Genomic DNA, 26,923 nt, shown 5'->3' on the forward strand with positions numbered 1-26,923 from the left:
CCATCCAATATAAGTGGCTGAGCCTCTGTTCTTACCTGTGTTTCCTATTATCTTTTCCCAGGGCTGGCTGGTGAGGATGTTCAGCAGCAGTGGCGAGATGAGGGGTGTAAGAGACCACAGCCTCACTGTACTGTCTCTGCTACAGCTGGCCATGGTGAACGGGCGATTCTGATGACATGTCAAACCTACAGGCACATGCACAGTTTAGTAAATGCACGTCATAACAGAAACAGTGTGGTAGTATTTCAGGGCGGAGGTTTAAAGTGTCATGTTGGAGACCATGTGATACCAAAATTCAGCAAAATAACTGACACTTAGCTCTCAACAATGAACAAGTTAGGGCTTCCTGGAAAATTCAAGGCCTGGATATATTAACAAGGAATCCTACCCTGACTGTTCTTACCACTGCTATTCAACAAAATCCCAATCACCATCATGGAGGGCTTTGAAAGGAAAAGCAGCTTCTTGTACGGGTGGCTGGTGAAATCATTGGAGCCATGACCAAGTTCTGCATGTAGTAGTAGACCATCTTCAGTAAGCAGCAACACTCAACATCACCTCGTGTAAGGAAGAAGCCTCGGCCCCTGCCAAAAGTAGTCTGCTCTCAACAGCAAGAGACTGGCACTTCCTGGTTGCCATAGGGTGACAACTGAGGTTCCCGGATATTATCACAGCTACTTGATGACTTTGTCAAACACATTAGTGTTTTTTCTAGTGATATCTGTCCCCTGGGAAGTTCGGATGGAGAAGGCACAATAAAGGAAGAGATCTGGAAGCTGAATGGTGGAATGGGTGGACGGCCCGGTGTGAGCCACTTGAAGTGGGCTTCGCAGGCCAGTTTCACAGCAGCCCCTGGGATCTTGGGGATTTTTGGGCATTGGAAGTACAAAGAAGAACATCTTGGAAGCCACTGAAAAGGCTTCCTATGGCCTCCAGCCTGAAGAGACAGGTGAAGTTGTCTGATATTCAGACCCAAAACACCAGATAAACTTGGCTACATCACTGACTATATGTCCAGGTTACACCAAGAGGTGTATCAAAGAACGAACTGCAATATAACATGCATGAAATCTGATTCTCCATCCATCCATCCATCCATCCATCCATCCATCCGTCCATCAACGACCCTGTCCAGGGTCGTGGGGGGGCTGGAGCCGATCCCATTGGGCGAAGGCAGGGAACACCCTGGATAGGTAACCAGTCTATCACAGGGCTGACATGTAGAGACAGACAACCATTCACACTCACATTCACAGCTATGGGACATTTGGAGTCATCAATGAACCTATCCCCATCCTGCATGTATTTGGACTGTGGGAGGAAGCTGGACAACCCGGAGAGAACCCACGCTTACACAGGGAGAACATGAAAACTCCACACAGAAGGAACCCAAACCTGAACCAGACTCGAACCCGGGCCCCTCTTGCTGTGAGGTGAGAGTGCTACCCACTACCCCACCGCGCAGCCGCAATCTGATTCTACAGCACGTCATTTTAATTATCTTACTTAGGCCTAACCCTAGAAGTAAAAGAGGAGTAGTACGGACATTCCTTTTCAAATCAAGGTAGCAGGATGGTCACTGGGTGTGTATCATTGCAACGTGTCACTTCTGTATTTAAACAGACTTACGGCAAGTGGCACTGAGGTGAGGTTTTGCAGTAAGTTGTAGGAGTAGCAACGCCGATGGGGATGTGTCCGCCTGGACTTTGCAAGTTTTGTGCACCGCGCAGGCTAGCGCAGGCACACCTCCCGTCTCGCCCACCCGCGCAAGTGGGAAAGAGGGAGGAGGAGAAGGCGTGAGTGGGAGACGAGGAGGAGACGAGGCATGGACTGGGATTAATACAGCCGATTAAAATCTTCACCAATCAAATGAGCTCCTCACCTCACCTTTAATGCGTTAGGGGAGGTTCAGTGCAAGTTCCGTCACTTGACAAACCGATGACAGAAGCAGCGCCGACGCTCCCACCACGCGCATCAAGCGATGTGCGTGCGTATCATAATAATAACAATGCCAATATTATGAAAAACAGGAGAGAGAGAGGGAGATGTTTTGGTCCGAGAGGCTGAGTTTCCGTTACGGGTGCCATCCGCCTTTGATCTGACGTCAGATGTGACGGGACAATCTATATAGATATAAATTCACGTGTTGATTCAATATGTTGCATTAAATAGTGTTTGTTGTGATTATTTATTGCATTTAAATGTGCCTGGAACTGTGGAAACCTGCCTGTGAGGTCTTGGCGACGTGTACGCACTGCGCGACGGTCAGCCAAACTTCCACTCTGCCAGCTGTAATTCGCCTTGAATGAATGGACTTTATTTGCGCCTTGCGCCTTACGCCAGGAGTAGACTAGGTTGGAGCTGGCGAGCTTGCAGCAAAGTCTCGGCGAGGCTTTTTGCCACGAAACTTCGGCTACGCCAAGCTGAATCTGTGACGCTGCCACACCCATCTTGGCGCAGGCGATCCACCAAACTGCCAAACTGACAGTGCGCAAGACTGCGCGGGTCGAAACTTGCATTACGCAGGCTCCGCCACCCTGCGCCGCCCTGCGCTGCGCCACGAAACTAGGGCCCAATGAGTCAAATTTAACAACTTACCGCAGGAAAGCACATTGCTATTGTCAGATGAGTGACATCTTTGTTTGGTTCATGTCCTGTAATAAGTGCAAATTAAAGCAAGGGAATTAGCAAGTTAGCTAGCTAACTAGAAGACAGCTGGCTTGTCATTCTTTAACACTACACTGGTTACAGAAAATTAGCAAAGTAGAAGGCTGGTAAATAGACAAGCTAACTAACTAGCTAACTAGCCAGACATCTGTCTCCGGAGCTGTGTCTGCTCTCTTCCTGGCGAGCTGTGACAACACTTTACTGAAGTGTGGTGTGGCCATAACAACAACAATAACCATTTTTTTGTACTCGTCAAATGACCACTGCAAACAGTTTAATGTCCTTTCTGCTCATATTCAATTTCTATGGGCTATCTGACTGTTTTAATTGCATTTTCCGGGAAGGACCTCATTCATCACACGGAGATTTGACATGCATCATTGGTCTGCATGATATAGTCTTGCAGGTTCTTCATCCTATGCTTCTGGCTTACCATAGACATCAGCTCCGTGGTCGTAGACTGTATCGAGACATGTGCCATCTCTTGTGTCCCACACCCGGATTGTATAATCCCAAGAACCTACAACATAAAAATACATGTTACAGTTTAAGCACAAAAATCTACATGCACCACCAGGATGAACGATAGGTAAATCAATTTACTGCAAGCTTAATTACAAACTGGTGTAAAAGAAGTACTTTTACCTGAAATGAGGAGGTAAGGAACCTCTGTGTTCCACATCAAGCCTCTGACAGGAGCTGTGTGACCGCTCAGCACATTGATACAGGCATCCTGTGTATAGTCCCATATACGAACAGTACTGTGCACACGCACACACACACACACACACACACACACACACACACACACACACTTTAATCATATAAAGTTTGTCACGTGTTACTAAAGTTAGTTTATTGTCACCACAGCTGATTGCTAGGTGACAGAATTGGCAAAGATGACGCAAACAGGAAATCCTTTGTAGAACCGGCCATCTCAGTTCAGTTCAGTCCAGCCTTGCCGGTCGGAACAGGCGGATGTAGACCGCGAAGGCCGCAAAGCTGAATTGGGACACAGTTATTGTCTGCACTCACCCATCATCTGATCCAGAACAAAGTATTCCCTCTCTAAGTGGAGACCAGCGGACATGGAATACTTTGGATAAGTGACCAGTGAAGACCTTGAGAGGCTGATCGGAGCTGGTGGCCAGGTAGTACACACGGACGTTTTTATCCTCACAGCCTGTTGCTATCATATCCCTACAAAGAGAGAGAAAGAAGTAGTAGGATGTGTTATAAACTACCAGACACTGTAGTGTAGAGAGGCTAATTTTGCACATCAAGAAAGTTGCATTTGGTCGTCCAACTGTAGACTGAAAATACATAATTAGAAAGACGTTTCACCCAAAAGTGTGTTAAGTGATGTCTCTCTCTGAAGCGTGTCTGTGTGTTGGGTACCAGGATGTAACGTTACTCACACTAACAACAGGTCTCTCTGTGTGTTGGGTACCAGGATGTAACGTTACTCACACTAACAACAGGTCTCTCTGTGTGTTGGGTACCAGGATGTAACGTTACTCACACTAACAACAGGTCTCTCTGTGTGTCGGTACCAAGATGTAACGTTACTATAACAACAGGTCTCTCTGTGTGTTGGATACCAGGATGTAACGTTACTCACACTGACAACAGGTCTCTCTGTGTGTTGGGTACCAGGATGTAACGTTACTATAACAACAGGTCTCTCTGTGTGTTGGGTACCAGGATGTAACGTTACTCACACTAACAACAGGTCTCTCTGTGTGTTGGGTACCAGGATGTTACGTAACTATAACAACAGGTCTCTCAGTGTGTTGGGTACCAGGATGTTACGTTACTCACACTAACAACAGGTCTCACTCCTTCTTTCTCTTCCTGCTGATAAAAAGAGTCCCTGGATAAAACACACACTACAGGGGAATCAGTGGGCAAAATCACAAGTTAAACAATAGCCCCACGTCATGACAGGTAACCTGTTTAATTGCTGTCATGAGTCACAAGCTCACTGCAGACACGGCACCCACAGGCCCTCTTCCTCATCTTTGGGGATTTTAATCATGCCTCTCTGTCCTCCACTCTGCCCACATTCACACAGTATGTCACCTGCCACACCAGAGACAATAAAACACTGGACTTATTTTATGCCAACTGCAAGGAGGCATACAACTCATCCCCCCTCCCTCCCCTGGGAAGATCTGACCACAACCTGATTCATCTCCTGCCTGTGTACATGCCCCTCGTAAACAGGCAACCAGTGGAGGCCCGCACAGTTAAAGCATGGACTGAGGAGTCTGAAGAGGCTCTGAGGGACTGCTTTGACTCAACTGTGTGGGAAGAACTGTGTGTTTCTCATGGGGAGGACATCGACAGTTTAACAGGATGCATAACGGACTACATTAACTTCTGTGTTGCAAACAGCAAACCCTGGATTAATCCTGACATTAAGGCTCTCCTTAAGGAGAAAAAGAGGGCCTTTAGGTCAGGCAACAAGGAGGAGCTGAAGGCTGTGCAGAAGGAGCTGAGGAAGAAGATCAGAGAGGGGAAGAACAGCTACAGGAGGAAGATGGAGGACCAGCTGCAGCAGAGAAATGTCAGTGGAGTCTGGAAAAGCCTTAAAACGATCTCAGGGCAGAGGAAACCAAACTCCCAGGCTGCAGGGGATCAGGTTTGACCAGACACCCACCCCTCGCCCGGCCCAGTCATCTCTGCTGCACCCCACCACCTCATCCATCCCCCCTGTTTCCTGTCCCATTCTCACCTCTACCTCCCTTTCCACTGCTTTCATGTTGCAGACTCCCCCCACTGCCCCCCCTGACATTCACCCACCTCCCCCACCTGACAAGCCCCCCTGCTCCAATCTGTCCCTCTCCACTATCCAGCTGTGCAGGATTGTGGAGTACACCTTCAACATGAGCCTGAAGCTGGGAAAAGTGCCACTGTTGTGGAAAACCTCCTGCGTGGTACCAGTACCAAAGATCCCTCATCCTAAGGATTTCAATAACTACAGACCAGTTGCTCTCACTTCACACCTGATGAAGACCCTGGAGCGGCTGGTCCTCGTCCATCTCCGCCCTCAGGTGGGTCCTTTTATGGACCCACTCCAGTTTGCCTACCAGCCTGGCATCGGAGTGGACGACGCCATCATCTTCCTCCTGGACAGATCACTGTCCCACTTGGAGAAGAGTGGAAGCACTGTGTGGATCATGTTCTTTGATTTCTCCAGTGCTTTCAACACCATACAGCCTGTACTTCTGGGGGACCAGCTGGAGCTCACGGGGGTGGACCAACACCTCACGACCTGGATCCTGGATTACCTCACCAACCGGCCACAGTATGTGAGGACTCGGGACTGTGTGTCGGACACAGTCATCTGCAGTACGGGGGCCCCACAGGGAACAGTCCTGGCCCCTTTTCTGTTCACCCTGTACACTGCAGACTTCTTGCACCAAACACCTCACAGCCATCTACAAAAGTTATCTGACGATTCTGCTATCGTCGGCCTCATCAGGGACAGGGACGACAGAGCCTACAGAGAACTTATTAAAGACTTTGTGGACCGGTGCCAGCGGAACCATCTCCAGCTCAACGCCGGGAAGACCAAAGAGCTGGTGGTGGATTTTCGCAGGCGCAAACAACCCTGCACACAGGTGAACATCCTAGGAACGGACATTGAGATGGTGACATCTTACAAGTACCTGGGAGTTCACCTGAACAATAAACTGGACTGGTCTCATCACACTGCAGCAACATACAAGAAAGGTCAGAGCAGACTCCATCTGCTGAGGAAGCTCAGGTCCTTTGGAGTGCAGGAGGCACTCCTGACAACTTTCTATGACTCTGTGGTGGCATCGGCCATTTTCTATGGTGTAGTCTGTTGGAGCAGCAGCATCTCGGCAGCAGACAGGAAGAGACTTGAAGAGACATCCTGGGATGCCCTCTTGACCCCATGCAGGTGGTGGGAGAGAGCAGGATGATGGACAAGCTGTCATCGCTGCTGGTGAAGGAGTCCCACCCCCTGCAGGTCACTATCACCGCATTGGTCAGCTCCTACAGTGATAGACTGATACACCCCAAGTGTGTGAAAGAGAGGTATCGCAGGTCTTTCCTTCCTGCTGCTGTCAGACTCTACAATCAGCACTGCTCCCTATAGACCTCATTCTGCACCCTACACTATATTGTAAATAAAAAACAAATTCACTGCTGTTAATTTTGTACAATATCATGTTTATATGTATATACAAGTCTATTCTATTTCTTACCTTTTTAAATTATATTGTTAATTTTTGCTATTGTTATTATTATTAGTGTGTGTTTTGTAACATTCTGTCCTTTGGCTGCTGTGGCAAACAAGTTTCCCCGTTGAGGGACAATAAAGGAATTTTGATTCTGATTCTGAATCTGATTCTGTAAAGCCAATACACTTGTGTCCATCGTAAATCTGACACATATATAGGACTATTGTGAATGGACTTTTAATTGTTATTGTCATTCTTGTTTCCCTCGGACCGTCCTTATTGCTTGAGACGGGTGGATTGGACCTTTTTTCCTGGACGGTCGGTGGTGGTCAGATTTTGCGTGGTGTATGGACTTTGGCTGCGGCTTCTCAACGCACCTCTCCCGCTTCAAACTTTTGCTGTTTGGGATTCTTTTTATGGAACCGGGACTGCTTGGTCATATTAATTTGGAACTGTGGGACAATACAAGGACTGGGGTTTCAAGGGCTGTTTGTTTTGTGGACTGTATTTCCATTGTTGGGTCGGCACTCGTGCCATCCTCTTTTTTGTTTGCAAGTGCTGTCCCGGTAGGACTTGATTTTGTTTAATGTATTTGTCATGTATGATTTATTTGGTGAGCAAATCGTTGTCTCCTTCGTTATTATATATATTTTGTTGATATTATAATTGGGTTTCGATAAGAATTTGGGGTTTAGTTTTAGAAAGTTTGTTCCTTTTAGGCAGGTAGGTGGGCGGAGTCTATGTCTATGTGCAGTATCAGATCCACCTGCCTCCATTAATTGTAGCATAGTAATTATTTCCTTTATATATAGATAAGGGCAATTGTTACAATCTTTTTAATTGACAAACAACGTATGTGTAATTCAGGCAAAATTCAGTAAAAGAAGTAAAGCAAAGATTAATAAAAGACCACCAAACTGAGACAGAAAGCAGATGGATTGAGGTCCTACTTGTTGTTCTGGCTCCAGTCACAACCAAACACAGCAGCAGGATGTTTGTACTTATGGAGGATTTTACCATCAATGGTCCGGATGATACTGTTGACAAAACAAAACAAAACGTGTAAGACTTTCTGTGAAGAGTGCTTTTTTCAGAATAGAGGTATCAGTGAAAATGAGGTCTGACCAGAATCCGTCTCCACTACAGGTAGCGATCCTCTTTGAATCCTTATGGCTCCAGGATATACAGAATATACCGTTCTTACCGTGCTGGAGGAAGACAGAGAGGTCGTCACTGCAGACATCGTTTTTAATAAGTTTGAGTTAGAAGTTTAACATTGGAATACATTTATCAGTAGAAAAAACAGAAGCCATATTCTGACTCATTAACCCAAATGCTACACTGGTGCTTTTCATACAGTACAGTTTTTTTTCTGAATGCTTAATCACTGACAGTGATCATTCAACAGGAGCGATCATGCTCTTTTCTGGTTCCTACAGCAACATAGTTACATGCTTTGATTTATTTTTCCATCAGGCTGTGGTGCAGCAGCTCTTCTCCCCATCTCTCTGAAATGCTCAGCCTAATCTCCTGCCCCTCCCTCCCAAAAAGCCTAGTGTGATCTGATTGGTGTGTGTTTTTACTCTAACCATTTGTGCTGTGTGCAGTGTGTAGTTGGTGCTTATTCAAATGATGGTTTATGTGAACACAAACACAATTTTTCCACAGTTTGAAGAGGTTTGCATGAGATGTATAATGTTATGCTGGATTGGTGTAAGGTGTAAGTATCCTACAGTTTCAAGAGTGTCTAATTCAGAAAAAAACAACTGTAATGATAGACTGAAACAGTTTGCACTTGAGTGTGAAAGTAACCTCATTAAAGCGAGTAATGATCTTTCCTTTCCTGACGTCCCAGATGAATGCTCCATTACGAGATGTTGCTCCTGCAATGCAGTTCAGGTCTCCTGAAAACACAAATGTCACAAAGGTCACAGACTCTCAAGTAAGCAGCAGATGATACACTCTACTGACATATTGTCCTTTGTACCATAAACCTGACCTGTTTGTGTACTGGGAATGTGGAGTTTTTGTTGTTTGAAAGCAGGAACTTTTCCCCCGAACTAGGAACCCTTTGAGGAACTTTGAATGTTTTGCTTATATATTATATTATATTATATTATATTATATTATATTATATTATATTATATTTGGCTAGTTGACTCTGATGAACAAAAGCAGCAGAGCTGTACCCCGAGCAGCAACCTTACTGGATCTGGATCCATCTGGATTCTGGTGTGAAGCCATTAACAAAGTAAGCTTCAAGGTCAACTTTACAGCTACGTGTTAAAGTCATCTTATTAGCAAATTGCAGGGAGCAACGGTAGCAACGCCGTGATAGCGATCTGTCACTTCTAAATGACTTGAAACTAGAGATTGAGACCATAAATTCATTTTTACAATATGTAACTGTTTTTTTTCACTTGAGCCCCAAACTGTTTGTAGATCTAGCCTCTTAATTCAGATCTCAAATGCATTCAAAGAATTTCCAACATTTCGGATGAAAATGTGTCAAGGGTTTTTTATATCGCAACACAGGGGAAAAACAGTGCATGTCTATGTCAGTTTCACTCAAATATCAAACAACCGCACACTAAATGAGTGTCAATGTCAAACGCAAAGGAGCAATGATCAAGCTGCATTATTTAACACCTTGGCATTGAGAACGTGTTGCCCTCCAACCACCAGCAGCATTTGTTCCACCTCATGCATGCTTATTCTTTAGATTGTGATGGAACCGCAAACAACGATGGGCTGAATGAAGGTTTTAGTTCCTTGTAAAGTAGTCCCGGGACTAAAACTACCAGGATCCTTTTTAGTTGAAACGGGTCTAGAGACGTTAGTGTGTTGAGTGTACATGCATGTGCTTGCGTGTCAAGGTGGAGCTAAAATACCTGGAGCCCAGGACAGAGAGTAGACCACTCCTTCGTTGCCAGGAGAGGTGTAAACAGCCGTTAGTGTGTCCGTGTCCCAGATTTTGATGGTTCCATCAAAACTAGCAGTGGCCAACAGGTTGGGATCATCTGGCTTAAATTTACAGTCAAATATAGTCTCAACATGACCCTGGAAACATTATGAAAACAAGTCAAAAACACAGCACAAGGCTTCTTCATTCAGCCATTGTTGAAGTTACAAAGGACGTTATAGAATACCAAGTCTCGCAGGAAGTCCCACTTCTTGGCCCCCATGTCATAAAGTCCCACCCCTCCATCCATGAAACAGCACACAGCATGGCCGGGAGGCAGAGAGAAAGACCTGTTCTGTGACAGGGTGGGGGGAGGCACAGCCTCACTGGTGGAACTGGTGTGCAGACTTTTACTGGGGGAACAGGAACTCTGAGCTGTAGAGGAAATACATGTCGTGTGATTCGGCATTTCTTTAACAGTTAGTCTCAACCGTGTTTCGGGGGCAGAGTGCTGCTGAACTAATCAAAGGAAGCCTTTCAGTCTTACCTCCATATTGGCACCAACACATTGCATCAATCGTGGTTTGCTTTGATTGACTAGCAATAAACAGATAAGAAGCATGCTGAAATAACTCCTTGACAGTCTCTGGTTTCTCCACATCTCCACATAGTCTGGTCTGGTTTCTGGACTAATGTGAGCTATTATCCTAGACCTCTGGGGGACCACAGACAGTGTCTGGTTTCTCCACATAGTCTGGTCTGGTCTCTGGACTAATGTGAGCTACTATCATAGAGACGACAAATGGACAGAATCATTGTTTCCTCCATTTCTGATTTAACAACATGAGGACGTCAGCAACAGAAGGAGAATATTCGTGCAAATACACAGGTTTCATATCTTTGCTTTGACTTTGTATGCAATTGTGCTGTGCAAAAAATGTGTTTTGCGTTTGGTGTGAACACAGCATTAGAATGTAATTTGACACAAAATATTGATGGCAACCTGAAAACAAGGACCTATATGACTTGAACGTGATATATGGATCTTATCGTTTCTATATCACACTTTTAAGTTCAAAAGTTTTTATTCCAAATGTTACCTTTCTTGGCAAGAGGAGAGTTGAGAACATGCAAAGCATGAAATCCAGTCTTTTTCAGTTTAAAGCTGTCCAAGGGAGTGGAGCGAGACACATTCCACACCCTCAATACTCCAACCTGGGAGTCTGAGAGACACAGAGAGACATATCAGTTCAAACATCACAAATGTGTAGTAGGTCTGTATTGATCTGTAATCATGCCCTCTCATAATGCACGCGTGGAAGTGATATGAATTGTCTCAAGGCTGTATAATACTAAATATAATTGTGGTAAATCTATTCCTTAACATGCATCTATGCTCGGGATGGGATAATATCCCGAATCACAATTATTTTTGCAGGATTATCATGACATGAAATTTCATATCGTCCCATGTCTAATCTATAATTAGACAGATGGCACTGTGGCAAGAACAAATCTCACTTACCACCTGGCATAAGGGCAAGTCTGACCTGTAGCGGTAAACACATCCAGAAGGGAATCCAGATCTCACACACACACTCACACAGTCTTTACCTCCGGTGATGAAGATGCCTGGTGCAGAAGGGACCCAGGCCAAACACTGAACGGATGCAGCAGCTGACGGGAAGCAGAACGACGTGATACAAGCCAAGGCCTCGCTGTCAACCAGCCTGATACCATTATGCAGGTTAGACACTGTGATGGAGAGAAGTTTTTTGTGTTTTAGCATCTGTGGTTGCAATTGTATTCATAGAGATTTGTGTAATAATTCGTAACTGAATGGGTGACATGAATACTCTGTTATTTTATGGTACTAACTTGTAATTACTGAACACAATTCTTCTATAAAATACATTTGCATGTCTTGCTGTAAGTCTCTCTTTTGAAATCACTTCAGCAAACAGAAATGTGGCAGTGTTGTTCCTGTTTTGTCCAACCTAGTAAATAGTCAGCTGACAAAGGGTCCCATTCCAGAGCAGAGATGGGGTCCTCTTCATCTGTGCCCTCTAATGACTCTGGACGCAACACATGCTTTTGCCCTTTATTCCCTAAACAAGAGAGGACAGAAAGACAGATTAATGAAGACATGTTTACAGAAACACGCCTCTGCATATGGAACCTGAAGGAAAGGAGGGTTATGCTAACTAGCTTTCTATTGCATACATCGTTAAAGCAAAGTCGCAAAATTTGAATCATTGGCGTATTTGCGGGAATTTAAATATTTCACCTCACATTAGTTATTCATGTGACGCTGTGTCACAAAAGCCTTTCAGCATCAGGATTCTCCTCCTGTCGTCCTGATGTTGCTGAATCATAAATGTATGAAAGAAATGCTGTCTCCTGTGTCTGTGGTCATGGTGGTAGTCCAGAGACCAGACCAGACTATAAGAGGAATGGATGACCTTATTTGGAGTGTTGATGGAGCAGCAACGATGTTAGCACAGCCTACCTCCAATCTATCGTAGTGTGATAGCGACGGTAGCCCTGCCCCTAAAGCCCTGCTTTCTGGTCTATTGGACTCTAAATGGACCATAATGTACTAAATGAACATCATGCTGGATTGAAGAAGACTTGAAACTAGAGATTGAGACCATAAACTCATGTTTACAATGTTTACTGAGATAATACATTTTCTCATAGACCGTTTAGAACCAGAATCTGCCACCTCATCCATACAAAGTATGAAGTAATCATTCTCAAGGCAAAGGGGTGATGCTCGTGTCTCATACAATGTAGGTTCGAGTGTTGATATGTTGTCAAGATATTATTGTCATAGAAACATTTTAATACGCGATCCCCAGCACCCTGCAGGCATTTTTTCTGACAGAAATAGAGGCAATGTGGACACAGCAATTGGATACATCCATCCATCCATCCATCCATCCATTGTCTACAGCTTATCCTGTATTCAGGGTCACGGGGGGGGCTGGAGCCGATCCCAGCAATCATTGGGCGAAGGCAGGTTACACCCTGGACAGGTCGCCAGTCTATCGCAGGGCCGAGCAATTGGATACATAGTAAATTAAAACATTTCTATTTCCACAATTATATGTCATAGTTAGGCTCAGAGTATATGCCTCCAAGCAATGAATGTAAGTCAGAGACATATCATCACTGTGAAATACTAAACAAATATAAAATGCTTAGCTTTGATAATCTAATGATGTATTCTAATGTCCGTCTAGTGTACAAAATAATTCATAATGTTGCCCCTCCCCCATTGAAAACCTTTGTTAAACTCTGCTCTGAGCATTAAGATCTGTCTCAAGTGGAGATTGTAACATCCCTAAGCGTAGCTCTGCCTTTGCTCAATCTGCCCTCTCTTTTAAATCTGTCAAATCATGGAACAATCTTCCAACTAATCTGAAACTTTGTACAGACTTCAATGTTTTCTCCCGGGAAGTCAAACAATGGATCCTAAGAAATCAGACATGTCTGCATTAATCGTGAGCCTAAATTATTCTTAACCTTGGCAAAGTGTGAAGTATTTTAATAACTGTATGTTTTGTTAACTGATATGAAATAGGACTATGTCCTGAGTGTTTGTGATGTGTGAGAGGGTGTATATGCATATGTGTATGGATGTTTAGAATGCTATGTAAATTGATAATTCTTATATTTCTATTGTTCTTATTCACCTGCCCAGGGACTACGGATGGAAAGAAGCTAGTAAGCTAAATCCGGTACAAGGCATCTCGTCTCATCTCGAGACTAATGTTATTTTGTACATTGTCCCTGATACAAATAAACTTATTAAAAAAAAAAAAAAAAAAAAAAAAACATATCCCAAGAAATACACAAATGCACATGAGTGTTTTAATCTAACCATCGGTACCTTGCTGAAAAACAGACAGACTTCCATCTGTGTGTCCAAACACCAGTCTGCCCTTCTTGGTGGGGTGCCATCTGAAGAGACAGATATCCGACAGGAAGGAGTGGGCTTCTTTATGCACTGTGACCCCAGGTTCAGGACCTCCATATACCCAGATATACAGCGGGCCTCGTTGGGAGACAAATGCCACTCCGTTGGCGAAGTTCCAGCACCAACTTACTGATGCAGGAACACCTGGAAAAGAGGAGGAGATACTTCATGGTGATACTTCATGGAGGATGGGATATTGCAGTACTCTAACCTTAACCGTTATCCAACCAAACGTTGTCCCCACAAACCCCCAGAGCTATTTTAGTCAGATCTCACAGGTGCCAGATCCGTTCATTGTAATTGGTCTGTTTTCCAAATGAAAGAGCTGGTCACTGCTGGGACCAGATTCACACCCCGCCCTACTCCCAGGTTCTTCCCTCAAATGCCCCACTGCATCTTCCCCCACCTCCTCTTCCACCACTGGCTCTAAGTCCTCATCCAGTTCTGGCAAAATCACACCCCACCTCTACAAGGACGGCAGAATTATCTTCTGTCTCCACAGCCTGATAACAGTTCAGCATGTTCAGTTACTTGTGTGCAAAATACAGCAAGCTCTAACTGATATGTGCTGGGCTCAGGCTACAGGACGGATCACACTCATGACTTTTTCCAGGATAAGTCAGGGCCCTATACACTGGTAGCTTCGTCAGTTCCGGTCTTGATAAGAAATCGAAAAAGGCTAAGCAAGAAGCACCCAACATATTCTGCAAAGTTATCAAATCTAGCATCCATTCCTCATCAACCACAGCCAGTCCCAAAACATTGGGAAGATAATGGTTTTTACACACTAAAGCTAGCTTTATTAAATGTCAGGTCTCTGGCAGGAAAAACATTTTTGATCAATGATTTTATTACCAAGCACAATCTTGATTGTTTGTTCTTAACTGAAACCTGGTTAGATCAAAATAACAGTGCTGCTGTTCTTATTTAATCAGCTCCTCCCAACTTCAGTTTTATGAGTGAAGCTAGAGTGCATAAGAAAGGAGGGGGAGTGGCTGTTTTGTTTAACGATTCCCTCCAATGCAAGCAGATATCTTATGGAAACTTTGCATCCTTTGAATACGTGGCTCTTCAGTTGAATTCTTCTTCCCACGTTATGTTCCTAAATGTCTACATGCCACCTAAATACTGTGCAACCTTTTTTGATGATTTTTCTGAACTACTGTATTGACTTTGACTGTGTGGTTATTGTTGGTGATTTTAACATTCATGTTGACAAACTCCATGACAGGGGGACTAAAGAACTGTGTTGTGTCATTGATAACTATGGACTGATTCAGCATGTGACAGAGCCCACTCAACAAAGGTCAGACCCTGGACTTGATCATGTCCAAGAGTGTTATCATTGCTATCATTTCAGGTTGTTGTGACTGACGTTGCTCTTTCTGATCATCCCTGTGTTTTCTTTGAGAGTGCTATCTCTGTGCAGACAAATGTTCAAAGAAAAGTAATCAAAAAACGGTATGTCACAGAAAACACCTGTGAAACATTTATCCAGGTGTTCTCCTCCACACCCTCCCTCCCTTGGGTCTCAGTAAATGAGCTTGTTGACGATTTCAATGTGAAAATCACAAATATTATTGATGCCATTGCGCCCACTAAGCTGAAAAGGTCTCCATGGAAAAATGCCACATTGGTAAGAACAGAAAAAAGAGAGTGTCGGAAAGCTGAACGTAGGTGGCGTAAAACAAATCTCCAGGTTCACCATGATATCTATAAAGAAAGACTTAGAATCTACAACCTGGAACTGAGAAAAGCAAGACAATACTTCTTCTCGGACATCATTGCCAAAAAAAACAATAACGCACGGACCTTGTTTGCTACTGTCGACAGGCTAACAAACCCTCCTGTGTTAGTAGCCCCTGAACTGCTTTCCAACAGGGCCTGCAATGACTTTGCCTCCTTCTTCACAGAAAAAATCCAGAAAATTAGGCAAGCAGTCAGCGCCTCCACATCAGGTGGAGGACATGTGTTGTCCATGTTTCCACTCAAGGTCAATTCAGAAACCATGGCACAATTTCATGTGATTAACCATAAAACCTTGGAGGACATCATATAACATCTGAAATCCTCCTCCTGCTGCCTTGATATTCTGCCAACAAGCCCTTTCAAAAATGCATCAAACTGCATGACCCCAGATCTTTTACAGATTGTAAAAACGTCTCTTCTGTTAGGTGTCTTCCCACAGGCCTTGAAAACTGCTGTTATCAAGCCTCTCTTAAAAAAGAACAATTTAGACACTTCACTAATGAACAATTATAGACCAATATCAAACCTCCCATTTCTGAGTAAAATCATCAAGTTTTTAAGCAGCTCAACAACTTCATGGTAACAAACAACTGTTTTGATGTCTTCCAGTCAGGATTTAGACCACACCACAGCACCGAGACATCTCTTGTTAGGGTCTTCAATTACATCCACTTCACCATGGACAATGGTAGAATTTCAGTCTTGGTATTACTTGATCTCAGTGCTGCATTCGACACAGTCGATCACAACATACTCCTAGACCGTCTGGAAAACTGGGTGGGACTCTCTGGCACAGTATTAAAATGGTTTGAATCCTACTTGAAGGACAGGGACTACGTTGTGTCTATAGATAATTTCACATCTGAGCAGGCAAAACATTTTGGAGTTCCCCAAAGCTCCATTCTGGGTTTGAGGGTTTTTCTATGCATTTTCATTTTGCCTTTATTTTCTTTTAATCCTTCTATTTTTTTTTCACTTTATTGTATGACATTTTTATGATGTGAAGCACTTTGAGACTGCCTTGTGTATGAAATGTGCTATACAAATAAAGTTGCCTTGCCTTGCCTTCTTTTAACACAATATGTAATATGTGTCTTACAGTAGTTTACTCTTGGGGTCCCCAGAGACACCAGTCTGTAGTCCCTGAATATAAAGTGTGTTCGTAGGATAACAATGGAACAGTTCAGTGTGCCAAGAGACCCTATAACTGACACTACTCAACCTTTAGTGTTGTCCAGTCTTGCTACAGTCTTCTGTTCTGCTACGTTCCATACGATGAGCAGGTTATCAGCGGAGGCTGACGCAAACAGGTCAGGGTTGTCAGGACACCAGCTGATGGCTGTGATGGTCTTCTTGTGCTCCGACATGATGGACCTCAGCTTAAACTCATTGTACTGCTGGTCCAACTACAACAGGGAGACAGAGAGAATGACAAGGAATTAAAAAAACGGGAAAACACAGCTCCTCCACAGTTTTGTCCTGGGATGGGTTTTTGATCAAATCTCTCTGTGGTATTAAATGTTCACTGAGGGATTATGGAGGTTCAGTTCAGTGATTCAGTTCTGTAAACAAACAGAGCAAACAAAAGCAGCATATAAAACATCCTATAGTATGGGTATATAGTGTGCAGTGTACTGTGTTTGAATGCTTTAAAGTTATGTTTAAGATTTGGATACATTGCCCTACGTATAATTATATACGTGAACCCTGCTTTTGCCCAATGACAGCTGGGATCGGCTCCAGCCCCCCTCGACCCTGAGTGGTGTATGCAAATTTTCACGTTACTGATGCATGTTTGACTGCAGGTTCATTCGCTTTTATTTATGATTAACCCGGATGTTGAGAGGACGCTGGCGTGTATGTCGCCGCTTCTCATCTCTGATCTAACCGATATTTCTTGTGGATTCTACGCTCTACAACCATACTACAACCATTCGACATCAGTGTTTGGATGTTTATTGCTGTTTGCTCGGCTACGCTGCGTTGACATGGCTGTCTAACGCTGCCGCGGCAAACTACTACACCATCAACCCATCAGACGATCTGCTACTGAAGTACTGTGGGTGACTTACCGTGAGTCCTCCGATAGCCTCATCTCCTGTAACTGCTATCCAAAAACGTTCCTTCGCTGCGCTGTGGTTTTCCTGGCCTCCTGTCACCGTAATGGAAGTAGCTAACCGAGCTAGGATGCTAACAACTGCTTGCTGCCCCTTGGCTACGACCTCCATCAAATATACCGCAGCAAAACTCATGAGTCTCAACTCAAATACATCTCCGAGTTGCCTAGAGGTGATAAAATCTCTCCATCTCCTGCGTCGTCCCCCCTATCTCCATAGGGCTTCTCATTATAAGTTTGTTTACTTTCATGAAACTTTGTTTGTCCCAGCTGTTCGTTGCCATGCCTCTCGCCAGCGACGTCATCGATCCAAACCACGCCCCTCTCATGCAAATCTGCTACCCTTGGTCTGTGTTGACCATATGGTCACTCCTGACACTGCACTAACCAGGCCAACATCATTCATGCTGCTTAACATTCGCTCATTAAATAACAAAGCCCTTCTCATCCATGATCACATCTTGGATAAATCACTGGATTTTTTATGTCTTACTGAAACATGGCAAAATCCACAAGAGTTTATTATTCTCAACCAAGCCACCCCACCAGGTTATAGCTATATCCAGAAGCCTCGCAGCCTTGGCCGTGGTGGCGGGCTTGCTGTTATCCATCGGTCTGACATTCTGGTAAAAGACATCCCAGTGAATACCACCTCCTTTGAGTGTGTTCACTTCATGTTGAGTGGGTCCTCACAGCTACAGGTTGTCCTAATCTACCGCCCCCCCAAAGCCTCTGCCTGCTTCATATCTGAGCTCACTGAACTGCTTACCACTGTTTGCCCAAAATCCCCGTCTACTATCCTTCTGGGTGATTTTAACATTCATGTGGATTCCAGTAGCTGCTCTCTTGCTACTGATTTGCTCTCACTGCTGGACTGCTTTAATTTCACACAACATGTACAAGGCCCCACACATGACAAAGGGCACACACTGGACCTGGTGTGCTGTGCTGGCATAACCCCCTCCCACCTCCAGTGCACTGACCTGGCTGTCTCTGACCACCTTGCCATTCTATTCTCGGTCCCTGTGCCTCTCCCTAAGAAGTGCACCAAGCGGCCCATTACACTCAGGAACATCAAACGGGTGTGTACTTCAACGCTATCTGACACCATAGCGACCCACCTCGCCACCCCCCACCTCCATGAAACAGTTGATGGCATGGTGGAACACTACAACCGTGCCCTCTCTCTCAGCCTGGACTTTGTAGCACCTCTCACCACGCGTTACGTGTCCTTCTCTCGGCCTGCCCCCTGGTTCACCCCTGAGCTCCGCAGGATGAAAACCTTAGGACGCAGGCTCGAGAGACGATATAGAAGATCCGGCCTCACTGTCCATCGTGAAGCATTCAAAGAATATGCAACAAGCTACAATGATGCCCTTGCTCAGGCGAAAACAAAGAACTACTCCACGCTCATCAATAACCAACAAAAACACCCCAAATTGCTCTTCTCCACCATCAACCGTCTTCTCATCCCTCCTGATGCTGCTAACCCCTCAGATACTGCTGACCTCTGCTCAAGGTTCCTGGATTTCTTCAAACAAAAAGTGGACAACATCCACCAGCAACTCCAGTCTCCTGGGCCCTCCCTTTGCCCCTCACTGCCCCAACAAGATCCCCACCACGCTGCTGACCACTCTCACCAGTGCTGCCTATCCACCTTCTCTCCACTGGATGCTGACCAAGTTAAAAAACTGGTCACCTCAGCCAAGTCGTCAACCAGCAAACTGGACCCAATGCCCACCACCCTGGTAAAGGCCTGTCTTCCCATCCTCTGCCACCCAATGGTTAACATCATAAACGCATCTCTGGCCTCTGGTGTGGTACCATCCAGCTTAAAAATGGCAGCAGTCATTCCCACTCTCAAAAAGCCAGGTTCAGACCCGGATGACCCCAACAACTACAGTCCAATCTCCAACCTCCCTTTCCTCAGCAAAATCATGGAAAGAGCAGTGGCTGCCCAGCTACAACACCACATGTCCCACCATGAGCTCTTCGAACCCCTCCAATCTGGTTTCAGAACCCACCACAGCACTGAGACCGCCCTTATCAAAATCACAAATGACCTCCTGCTTGCTGCCGACAATGGCCTCATCTCCATCCTCATCCTCCTTGACCTCTCTGCAGCTTTTGATACAGTCTCTCATATCATCCTCCGCCTCTCTGAGCTCATCGGCCTCAGTGGGTCAGCACTGTCCTGGTTCCGGTCCTACCTCACAGACCGGAAACAATTCATCACCCTAAATGGCTCCAACTCCCATACAGCATCTGTCAACTATGGTGTGCCGCAGGGCTCAGTACTTGGTCCACTGTTATTCACCATCTACATGCTACCTCTAGGCCATATCATCCGTAAACATGGCCTCAACTTCCACTGCTATGCCGATGATACTCAACTCTACTTCAGCACAAACCCCTCCTCCCAGCTCCCACCCACACAACTTGTCAACTGCCTGCAGGAACTCAAATCATGGATGACCACAAACCTACTCAAACTTAACAGTAATAAGACAGAGCTCATGGTGGTGGGCCCTGCACCACTGCTCAAAAAGGTTGGAGACCTGGCCCTGGTTGTGGATGGCTGCTGCATTTCCCCCTCTCCTGAGGTGCGCAACCTGGGCGTCGTCCTGGACTCCACTCTCTCCTTCCGGTCTCACATCAGCAACACCACCAAGTCTGCCTTCTATCACCTCAGAAACATCTCACGACTCCGGCCCTCACTCACGCACTCAGTCACAGAAACACTCATCCACGCCTTCATCACCTCCCGCCTGGACTACTGCAATGGTGTCCTGCCTGGACTGCCCGCCAAGGACCTTAGCAGGCTCCAGCGTGTCCAGAACTCAGCTGCCAGGGTTCTAACCAACACCAAGCCCTGGCAGAATATCACTCCCATCCTCCAACAGCTCCACTGGTTGCCAGTCAAGTCACGCATCACCTACAAGATCCTCCTGCTCACCTACAAAGCTCTCCATGGACTCTCACCACAATACCTCAAGGATCTCCTCCACCCCTACACTCAGTCACGTTCCCTGCGGTCCTCTGACAAGGACCTGCTGGCAATACCCCACACAAGGTTGCGAACATTTGGGGACAGGGCTTTCTCTGCCCATGCCCCTACAAACTGGAATAGTCTCCCTCTCCACATCCGCTCTGCCTCATCCCTGCCCATGTTCAAAGCACCTCAAAACATTTCTTTGCGCTAAGTCCTTTGATCCATCTCAAAGTTTAAGCTGTTAAGGTAGTTAAGTCAGCTAGCTAGCAAGCAAGCCTAGCTAGCAAGCCAAACTAACGCTAGCCAAACTAACGGCCGTGTTGGTGACGTACATTGTGTGAGACCAGAAATGAAGTTCACTGAGCGGTTTTGTCCAAAACTATATGATACGACAAGAAACCTACCACAAGCTGAGACTTGACATTTCAAATGAACAATTTGTTGAATAAATTCAAATGGGACGAAAATATGATTTGTCTCTAGCTGTACATATTCTTTCTGAATTGAGGTCCCACAGGGAAAACTGAAAGCAGCATGACTTTATTGTCTCTTTGTCCTACCAGGCTCGCGGGGAAAGTGGCTGCATGTGTCCACGACGATGCACTGTTATTGTTGACCTGATAAGCACTTCAACCACGCCAGACCAACATGCAAGGCATGTTAAAGTCCCAGTCTGCAACATTTTTTTTATCATATTCACTGAAGCCGACACTATCCTCCGATAGAAAAACATAAATCATCCGGTTTTAGAAAAAAAAGGGCGTCTCTATGTGCACATAGAGCCTGTTGTTTGTTTTGCAAAAAATCGATAGCGCCCGGATCATCCTATCCACTCAGCACGCAGGGCTGTGTTCGTGCACACACAGAGCCCCTCCCCCCTCGGGTCGTTCCACTATCACAGGGGGAGGCGGAGGGAAGTAGCAACAAGCTTCCAAATCGAAACGAGGAGGTCCAAAACAACCAAGGAAAAGAAAACACCGGTGGAAAAGAAGGAAAAAAAGAAAGATTGGGATGGTGCTCGTGATAAAACCAGAGTCAACATCGGACCCGCATTTCAAAGGTGGCGTGATCTAAGGGATTTCAAAGGGCACGAAGTCGAGGGGAAGGAGCTCGGTGGTCGTAAGGGAGGAGTGTGAGAGTTGTAAACATTCAAAATCTGACAGAGTTCCCTCGATCCACCGGACTTGCCCACTGGGACTTTAACCATTAGTGATTGGTTCACAAATTCACAATTTAAATTGAAAGTTGTTCACCTGGTAGATGTATATAGCCAACGTGGCACAGTAGGCAAAGCGGTCTCCACTTGCAGCGCACACATCTTTATTCCATGGCTGACAGCCTGCTGCCAGCAAGCCCACCTGCTTCACCCTGGCCATGATCACCTGTAGACAAACACATGCAAACGATCATTATCAATGGTAAGAAAGCATTGATCTCGGATGTAAATTAATGGCACATTTTGTTGCAAATAACTTATAATAACTGATCATATTCTAAGTATCTCTGGGCACACTGCAGCTAAAATGTAAGACTATCATCTGTGCTTTTATATGGCCTTGTAATGTTTGGTGTCAGCACCTCTCTAACTAACGTTTCTCATGGGTTAAATTAAAGTATACAGTTGTATTCCTACCTGAGTGACCTTCACAAGATACTACGTAGATCCACAGGTTGGTGGGGATAAAATGATTAAAGAGAAAGAGGGGATTTAATTAATCCCTGCTGTGATTGGCTAAGAAAGCTGCTTACTGTTACAGTGAGGAACTGACCCAACAACATACAATGAATGGTGGGACTTTACTCACTGTAGCAACTACACATCCTCAAACCTCCTGCAAAGACGACTGTAGAAAATAGTATAATCATTTTCTGATGATCTTGGGCTAGCCATTAAACCATTTCCTTTCTATCTACTTGTGATGGGATGATATATGGTTTTATTGCTGATCACTATAAAAAAAAAAAACACTCAGTGGGGAATTTACATTATTGGGATAATAGGAAATATCATCACCTGTGACTTGAAAATGTCTGATTTAAAAATGCATAATACAAATAGACTTTTTAATTATTATCATGTATCCCTTATGTTTTAATGGCTCTTGGGTTTTGCTATGTCCATGCCTTACAACCTGGAATTAAAACTGTTTGTTGTTGTTGTTGTTTTTTTATTGGACCTACAAAGTGAAGGCAAGTGAAATTATAATCTGTCACACTTTTCCTATCAAAGGTCATCTTCAAAAAGATGTTGACCAGTTACCTTGCACATGGCCTGATTTACATACACATCTCTCTCTCTCTCTGACTGATCATCTGAACAGAAATGATGTGCAGTTTGTCCCATTATGACCTCACGGCACTTTGATGAAGGAACGTGTTACACTACAAGTGGACCGTTCTAGACACTCCATAATTACATTTGACTCGCATCCGTCAATTTAACACCCGAGTGCCCTCATAATAATCTGGGTGACATCAACCTGAGATTATTAGAGCCCATTAGGATTTTTAGGGCCCATTCCAATATTATGGAGTAAAAGAATTCCGATATCGATATATCGACCAATATTCATGATGGGAAATATGGACCATTAGTCAGATGGTTGTTACATTTCTGGGCTCTGGTCCTCTGTGTTGTATAACATTAGGTTACTACCTGGTGTAATGTTTTACTTAGCTATACTTAGCTATTCAAATTAATAGAGCACTCTGCTCAGCAAACTATGTTCCAAATTATTCTAGCGCTCCAGTGTGACGCAAATCTGAATGGCTTGAATCACACATTTCCTAGACAGCTGTGGCGTCACCAGACCGAATCTTTACAGTGTAGCTTAATTTTATTGTGTAGCATTATTAATTATATATAAAATAATAATGTGAACGTGGGAAACAGCAAATGATATCGGGAAGAATCACCCATGCACACCAGGTCAAAGGCGCACCAGATTCATCACTTGTCTCTTCAAACTCACCATTACACAATATATTCAGTTTCAAGCTCAGCATCTCTATCAACCCAAGTGCCGTATAATGAATTCAGTACTGTGTGAATAAACCAGCCTGTTAGTAGATTACTCAGACAGCACCTTGGATAAAGGTGTGTAAGTGGTTCATACCAGGAAACGCCGACTTGCGGAGCAAGCTCAAGCCAACAGTGCTTCGTACTGGAAACCATTCTTTGTGCTTAGCGTTAGCACAATAACATTATTTCTCAGCAAACATTTTGACTTACTATAACACATTAACAGTAGAGCGGCTAAGCCCCGCCCCTCCCAGTGGACCGCCATGGAACTTTACTTTAGAAGAAATGTGTACAGTAGTCCACGGCAAGGGACAAATCATTTTTTGATCCTGTTTGAATTGTGACATTTGAATTTGAATTACACGTCCGGTAAGATAACCTTCCATTAGTGATTGGACGGAGCTAAGACAAGGTAATCCTGTGTTGGTGACGTACAGAATACGTTTCTGTATGTCACTGAGCAGTTGCACACTAAACTAAATGATACAGGTCCGTCCCTGTAGAGGTCCGTCCCCGTACAGGTCCGTGTCCGTACAGGTCCGTGTCCACGTACAGGTCCGTGTCCCCGTACAGGGTCCGTCCCTGCACAGTCTTAGCCTCTATGGCTTTGTTCCATCAGGAATTCAGTGAACCGTCATGGACCAGCTGTCATTTGGCGAAGGCAGGGTACACCCTGGACAGGTCGCCAGTCGGGAATCGAACCCGCAACCCTCCCGCTGTGAGGCGATACTACACCACTACACCATCGTGCAGCCGAATACAACCATGATAATGTTATTTCACGTTGATTGGTTAAATCACAACCAATCAAGATGCAGACATGAAAAGCCATGTTGCAGCTTTAAAATATGTATTTCATATAAGACCGCGGTGCTGTCCAGGACGGCTAGTCATCAGTCATAACGTGGACTATATCTCCGCTGAGGCTCATTGTCACGCACAATTAGGGTTCAATTTACTCGTCTACGTTACATATAAACCAGTCTCTCCTGAATGTACATGATTACTGGAGACCCCCGCTCACTAACAGGCATTTAGCACTGAAGTATTATGATGTGCACCCCGGGTTCAGTCAGGATAATCGGCAGTGTGCCCGGCTGTTGTCGCTAACCCTTCCTGGAAGCTTCAGCTGTTTTCCTCCAGAATCGCCAGCCGGAGGCGTTTTCATCCCGCCTCCTCGTGTGTTTCATCAACAGGTTTCCGCAGCGCAAACTAGTCGCGGTCTGCTGTCGCGGCACCGGAGTGTCGCAGATACGGCGGGTCTGGAGCCCCGGAGCGGCAGGTTTGTCATGACAGCCGCCTGTGCCGCTCCTCTCCGGTGTGTGTCGCTAACAGGTCTGTAATAGCGGGACCAGCGGGCTGCTGGTCTGGATCTGGTTTTGCTCTTACCGTACGTCTCGGCGGACTGGGCCACAGCGGACAGCTCCCCGGTTCTGAAACGCTCCCTGCTCTCCGTCCTCCGCGCGAGCTCAGCCGTAACGGCGGCAGTGATTGGCCCTCGGGAATGATCGATTTGAATAGCTATTGGCTGGCCGGCGTGTCAGTGAGCGTGGACTCCTTTCATGATTCTGCCCAATATGAGGTACTATATTAGTGTGACTGCGTGAATTAAAACCGGAATTATCCAGATATCGTTTTGTACAAAGGCAGTTCAGATTCACCAGGGTGATTCAAAGCTGATCTGAGATGGAAAATGCCTTTTAAACCCCTTTATATCACAACCCCCGGGCTTATTGTGCCCCTGTTTAACAATGGCATAGAAACATGTATTTTCACAATCAAAATCAAATCTGTTTTCTTCCTGGGAGACAAAATATGAGGCATGCCTACCAACCAATTACAACCAATAATATCATGACATCCACCCATCAATCAATCTGCCTCCTCAGCTCTGCAGAGGGTGGTGAGTTCATCTTTTCAACGATCAAATCAAATTGCTCCAAGTGTTATGTCCCGCCTGCCTGGTGAAACATAAATACTAAGTATATTATAAGTTATTGTTGGGGAACTAGCAGGAGCAGATTCGGTTATTGATAGATTATTATTGATATCAATAGAATTAGTGATATGAATAGGATTATTAATATAATTCATAAAACTGGGCACCAACCTGAAATCAGGGAAAAGATAACCGAACCTGCAATCAGTCTCAATATAAAGGGGTTTGTACTCAAATGGCAATAATTAATAACTATTAGCATAAAAGTGGATTTATTAATTCTTTGCAGAGAAGAGGTTGATATTCATTAATTCTTATACACTTTATATTTACACTTAAAGTCATTAATAAACACAGCAGTATGTTCAAAAGGGATTTATTAACAATAAACAAATAAACATACACTACATCTAAGAGGCCTATCTAACTGAATACAATACAAGTGTGTGTTTGTGTGTGTGCGTGTGTGTGTGTGTGTGTGTGTGTGTGTGTGTGTGTGTGTGTGTGTGTGTGTGTGTGTGTGTGTGTGCGTGTGTTTCGAAGGGCCTGATTATGTAGAGACGTGGGTGGAGGCCTCTATGACCAGTCAGCCATGTGGAGTGGGGGTGTTCTTTGTGGGAGGCCGTGTGGTCCTGCCTGGAGGGAAGGAGGTTTCTATATACGTGTATCATTAGTATAATACATGTAGAGCTGTTAGGAAAGTTGGATTAGTGACCATGCAATCTGTCTGTTCTAGATCACTAACAACTGAACTAAGGTTACACACTTAACTCAACGATACATCAAATAGAAAATTACTTTGAAAAATTAATGTCATCACATGCAGTTTCTGTCCTAAGCTATGCCCAGATTGTTACCAGTCCTTGAAGAAGGGTTGCTTGTTCCTCGGAAGAAAGGTTGCTGTCTTCAGGTTCCTGGGAAGGAAAGTTACTGTCCTTGGAGTTGTGGATGGAGGAATTTCTAGTGAGATGCGTCTCGACTATAGACGCTCCTCCAAGCTGAGTGTCTGGTGTCCCTGAGCAAGACACCTCACCCCAATTGCTCCTGACGAGCTGGCTGTCGCCCTGCGTGGTTGACTCCGTCAGTGTATGAATGTGTGTGTGAATGGGTGAATGTCAGTCATTCCTGTAAAGCGCTTTGGAGAAAAGCGCTATATAAATAAGGCCATTTACCTATAGGAATTCTTGTCTTTGTTGCAGAAGCAGGCTCCAACAGCCAGCTTGTTGGCTGTTTTGAGGGCACTGCTTGGGGACTAGAGACCTGTGGTCCAAATCCCAGGAGGAAGAGGAGACCTGTGTTCAGGTCGACATCTCAGTAGAAAGAGGAGACCTGTGTTCAGG

General features: G+C 44.9%; 1 protein-coding gene across 3 annotated transcripts in view; it reads right to left on the reverse strand.

Annotated features, from left to right (window-relative positions):
* wdr17 (WD repeat domain 17) overlaps window positions 1-25,100 on the reverse strand; it is a 42,170-nt gene extending 17,070 nt beyond the window's left edge. Inside the window, exons 1-16 of one of the 3 annotated variants that reach the window (XM_084005815.1) lie at window positions 25,034-25,100; window positions 21,876-22,004; window positions 16,737-16,920; window positions 13,679-13,909; window positions 11,781-11,891; window positions 11,398-11,538; window positions 10,884-11,006; window positions 10,031-10,218; window positions 9,773-9,941; window positions 8,694-8,785; window positions 8,007-8,089; window positions 7,832-7,918; window positions 3,703-3,867; window positions 3,313-3,428; window positions 3,101-3,187; window positions 36-185 (exon numbers count right to left, since the gene is read on the reverse strand). In XM_084005815.1, the coding sequence (XP_083861941.1) occupies window positions 36-185; window positions 3,101-3,187; window positions 3,313-3,428; window positions 3,703-3,867; window positions 7,832-7,918; window positions 8,007-8,089; window positions 8,694-8,785; window positions 9,773-9,941; window positions 10,031-10,218; window positions 10,884-11,006; window positions 11,398-11,538; window positions 11,781-11,891; window positions 13,679-13,909; window positions 16,737-16,920; window positions 21,876-21,998 (2,050 nt within the window). In that variant the 5' untranslated portion in view covers window positions 21,999-22,004; window positions 25,034-25,100. Of the gene's footprint in view, window positions 1-35; window positions 186-3,100; window positions 3,188-3,312; window positions 3,429-3,702; window positions 3,868-7,831; window positions 7,919-8,006; window positions 8,090-8,693; window positions 8,786-9,772; window positions 9,942-10,030; window positions 10,219-10,883; window positions 11,007-11,397; window positions 11,539-11,780; window positions 11,892-13,678; window positions 13,910-16,736; window positions 16,921-21,875; window positions 22,005-22,255; window positions 22,276-25,033 lie in introns of those variants that run through there. The other 2 variants (XM_084005816.1, XR_014596861.1) reach the window with 2 other exon arrangements.
* Window positions 25,101-26,923: the final 1,823 nt, after the last annotated feature.

The sequence above is a fragment of the Eutrigla gurnardus genome (assembly GCF_963514095.1).
Source record: "Eutrigla gurnardus genome assembly, chromosome: 3".
Taxonomy (NCBI): Eukaryota; Metazoa; Chordata; class Actinopteri; order Perciformes; family Triglidae; genus Eutrigla; species Eutrigla gurnardus.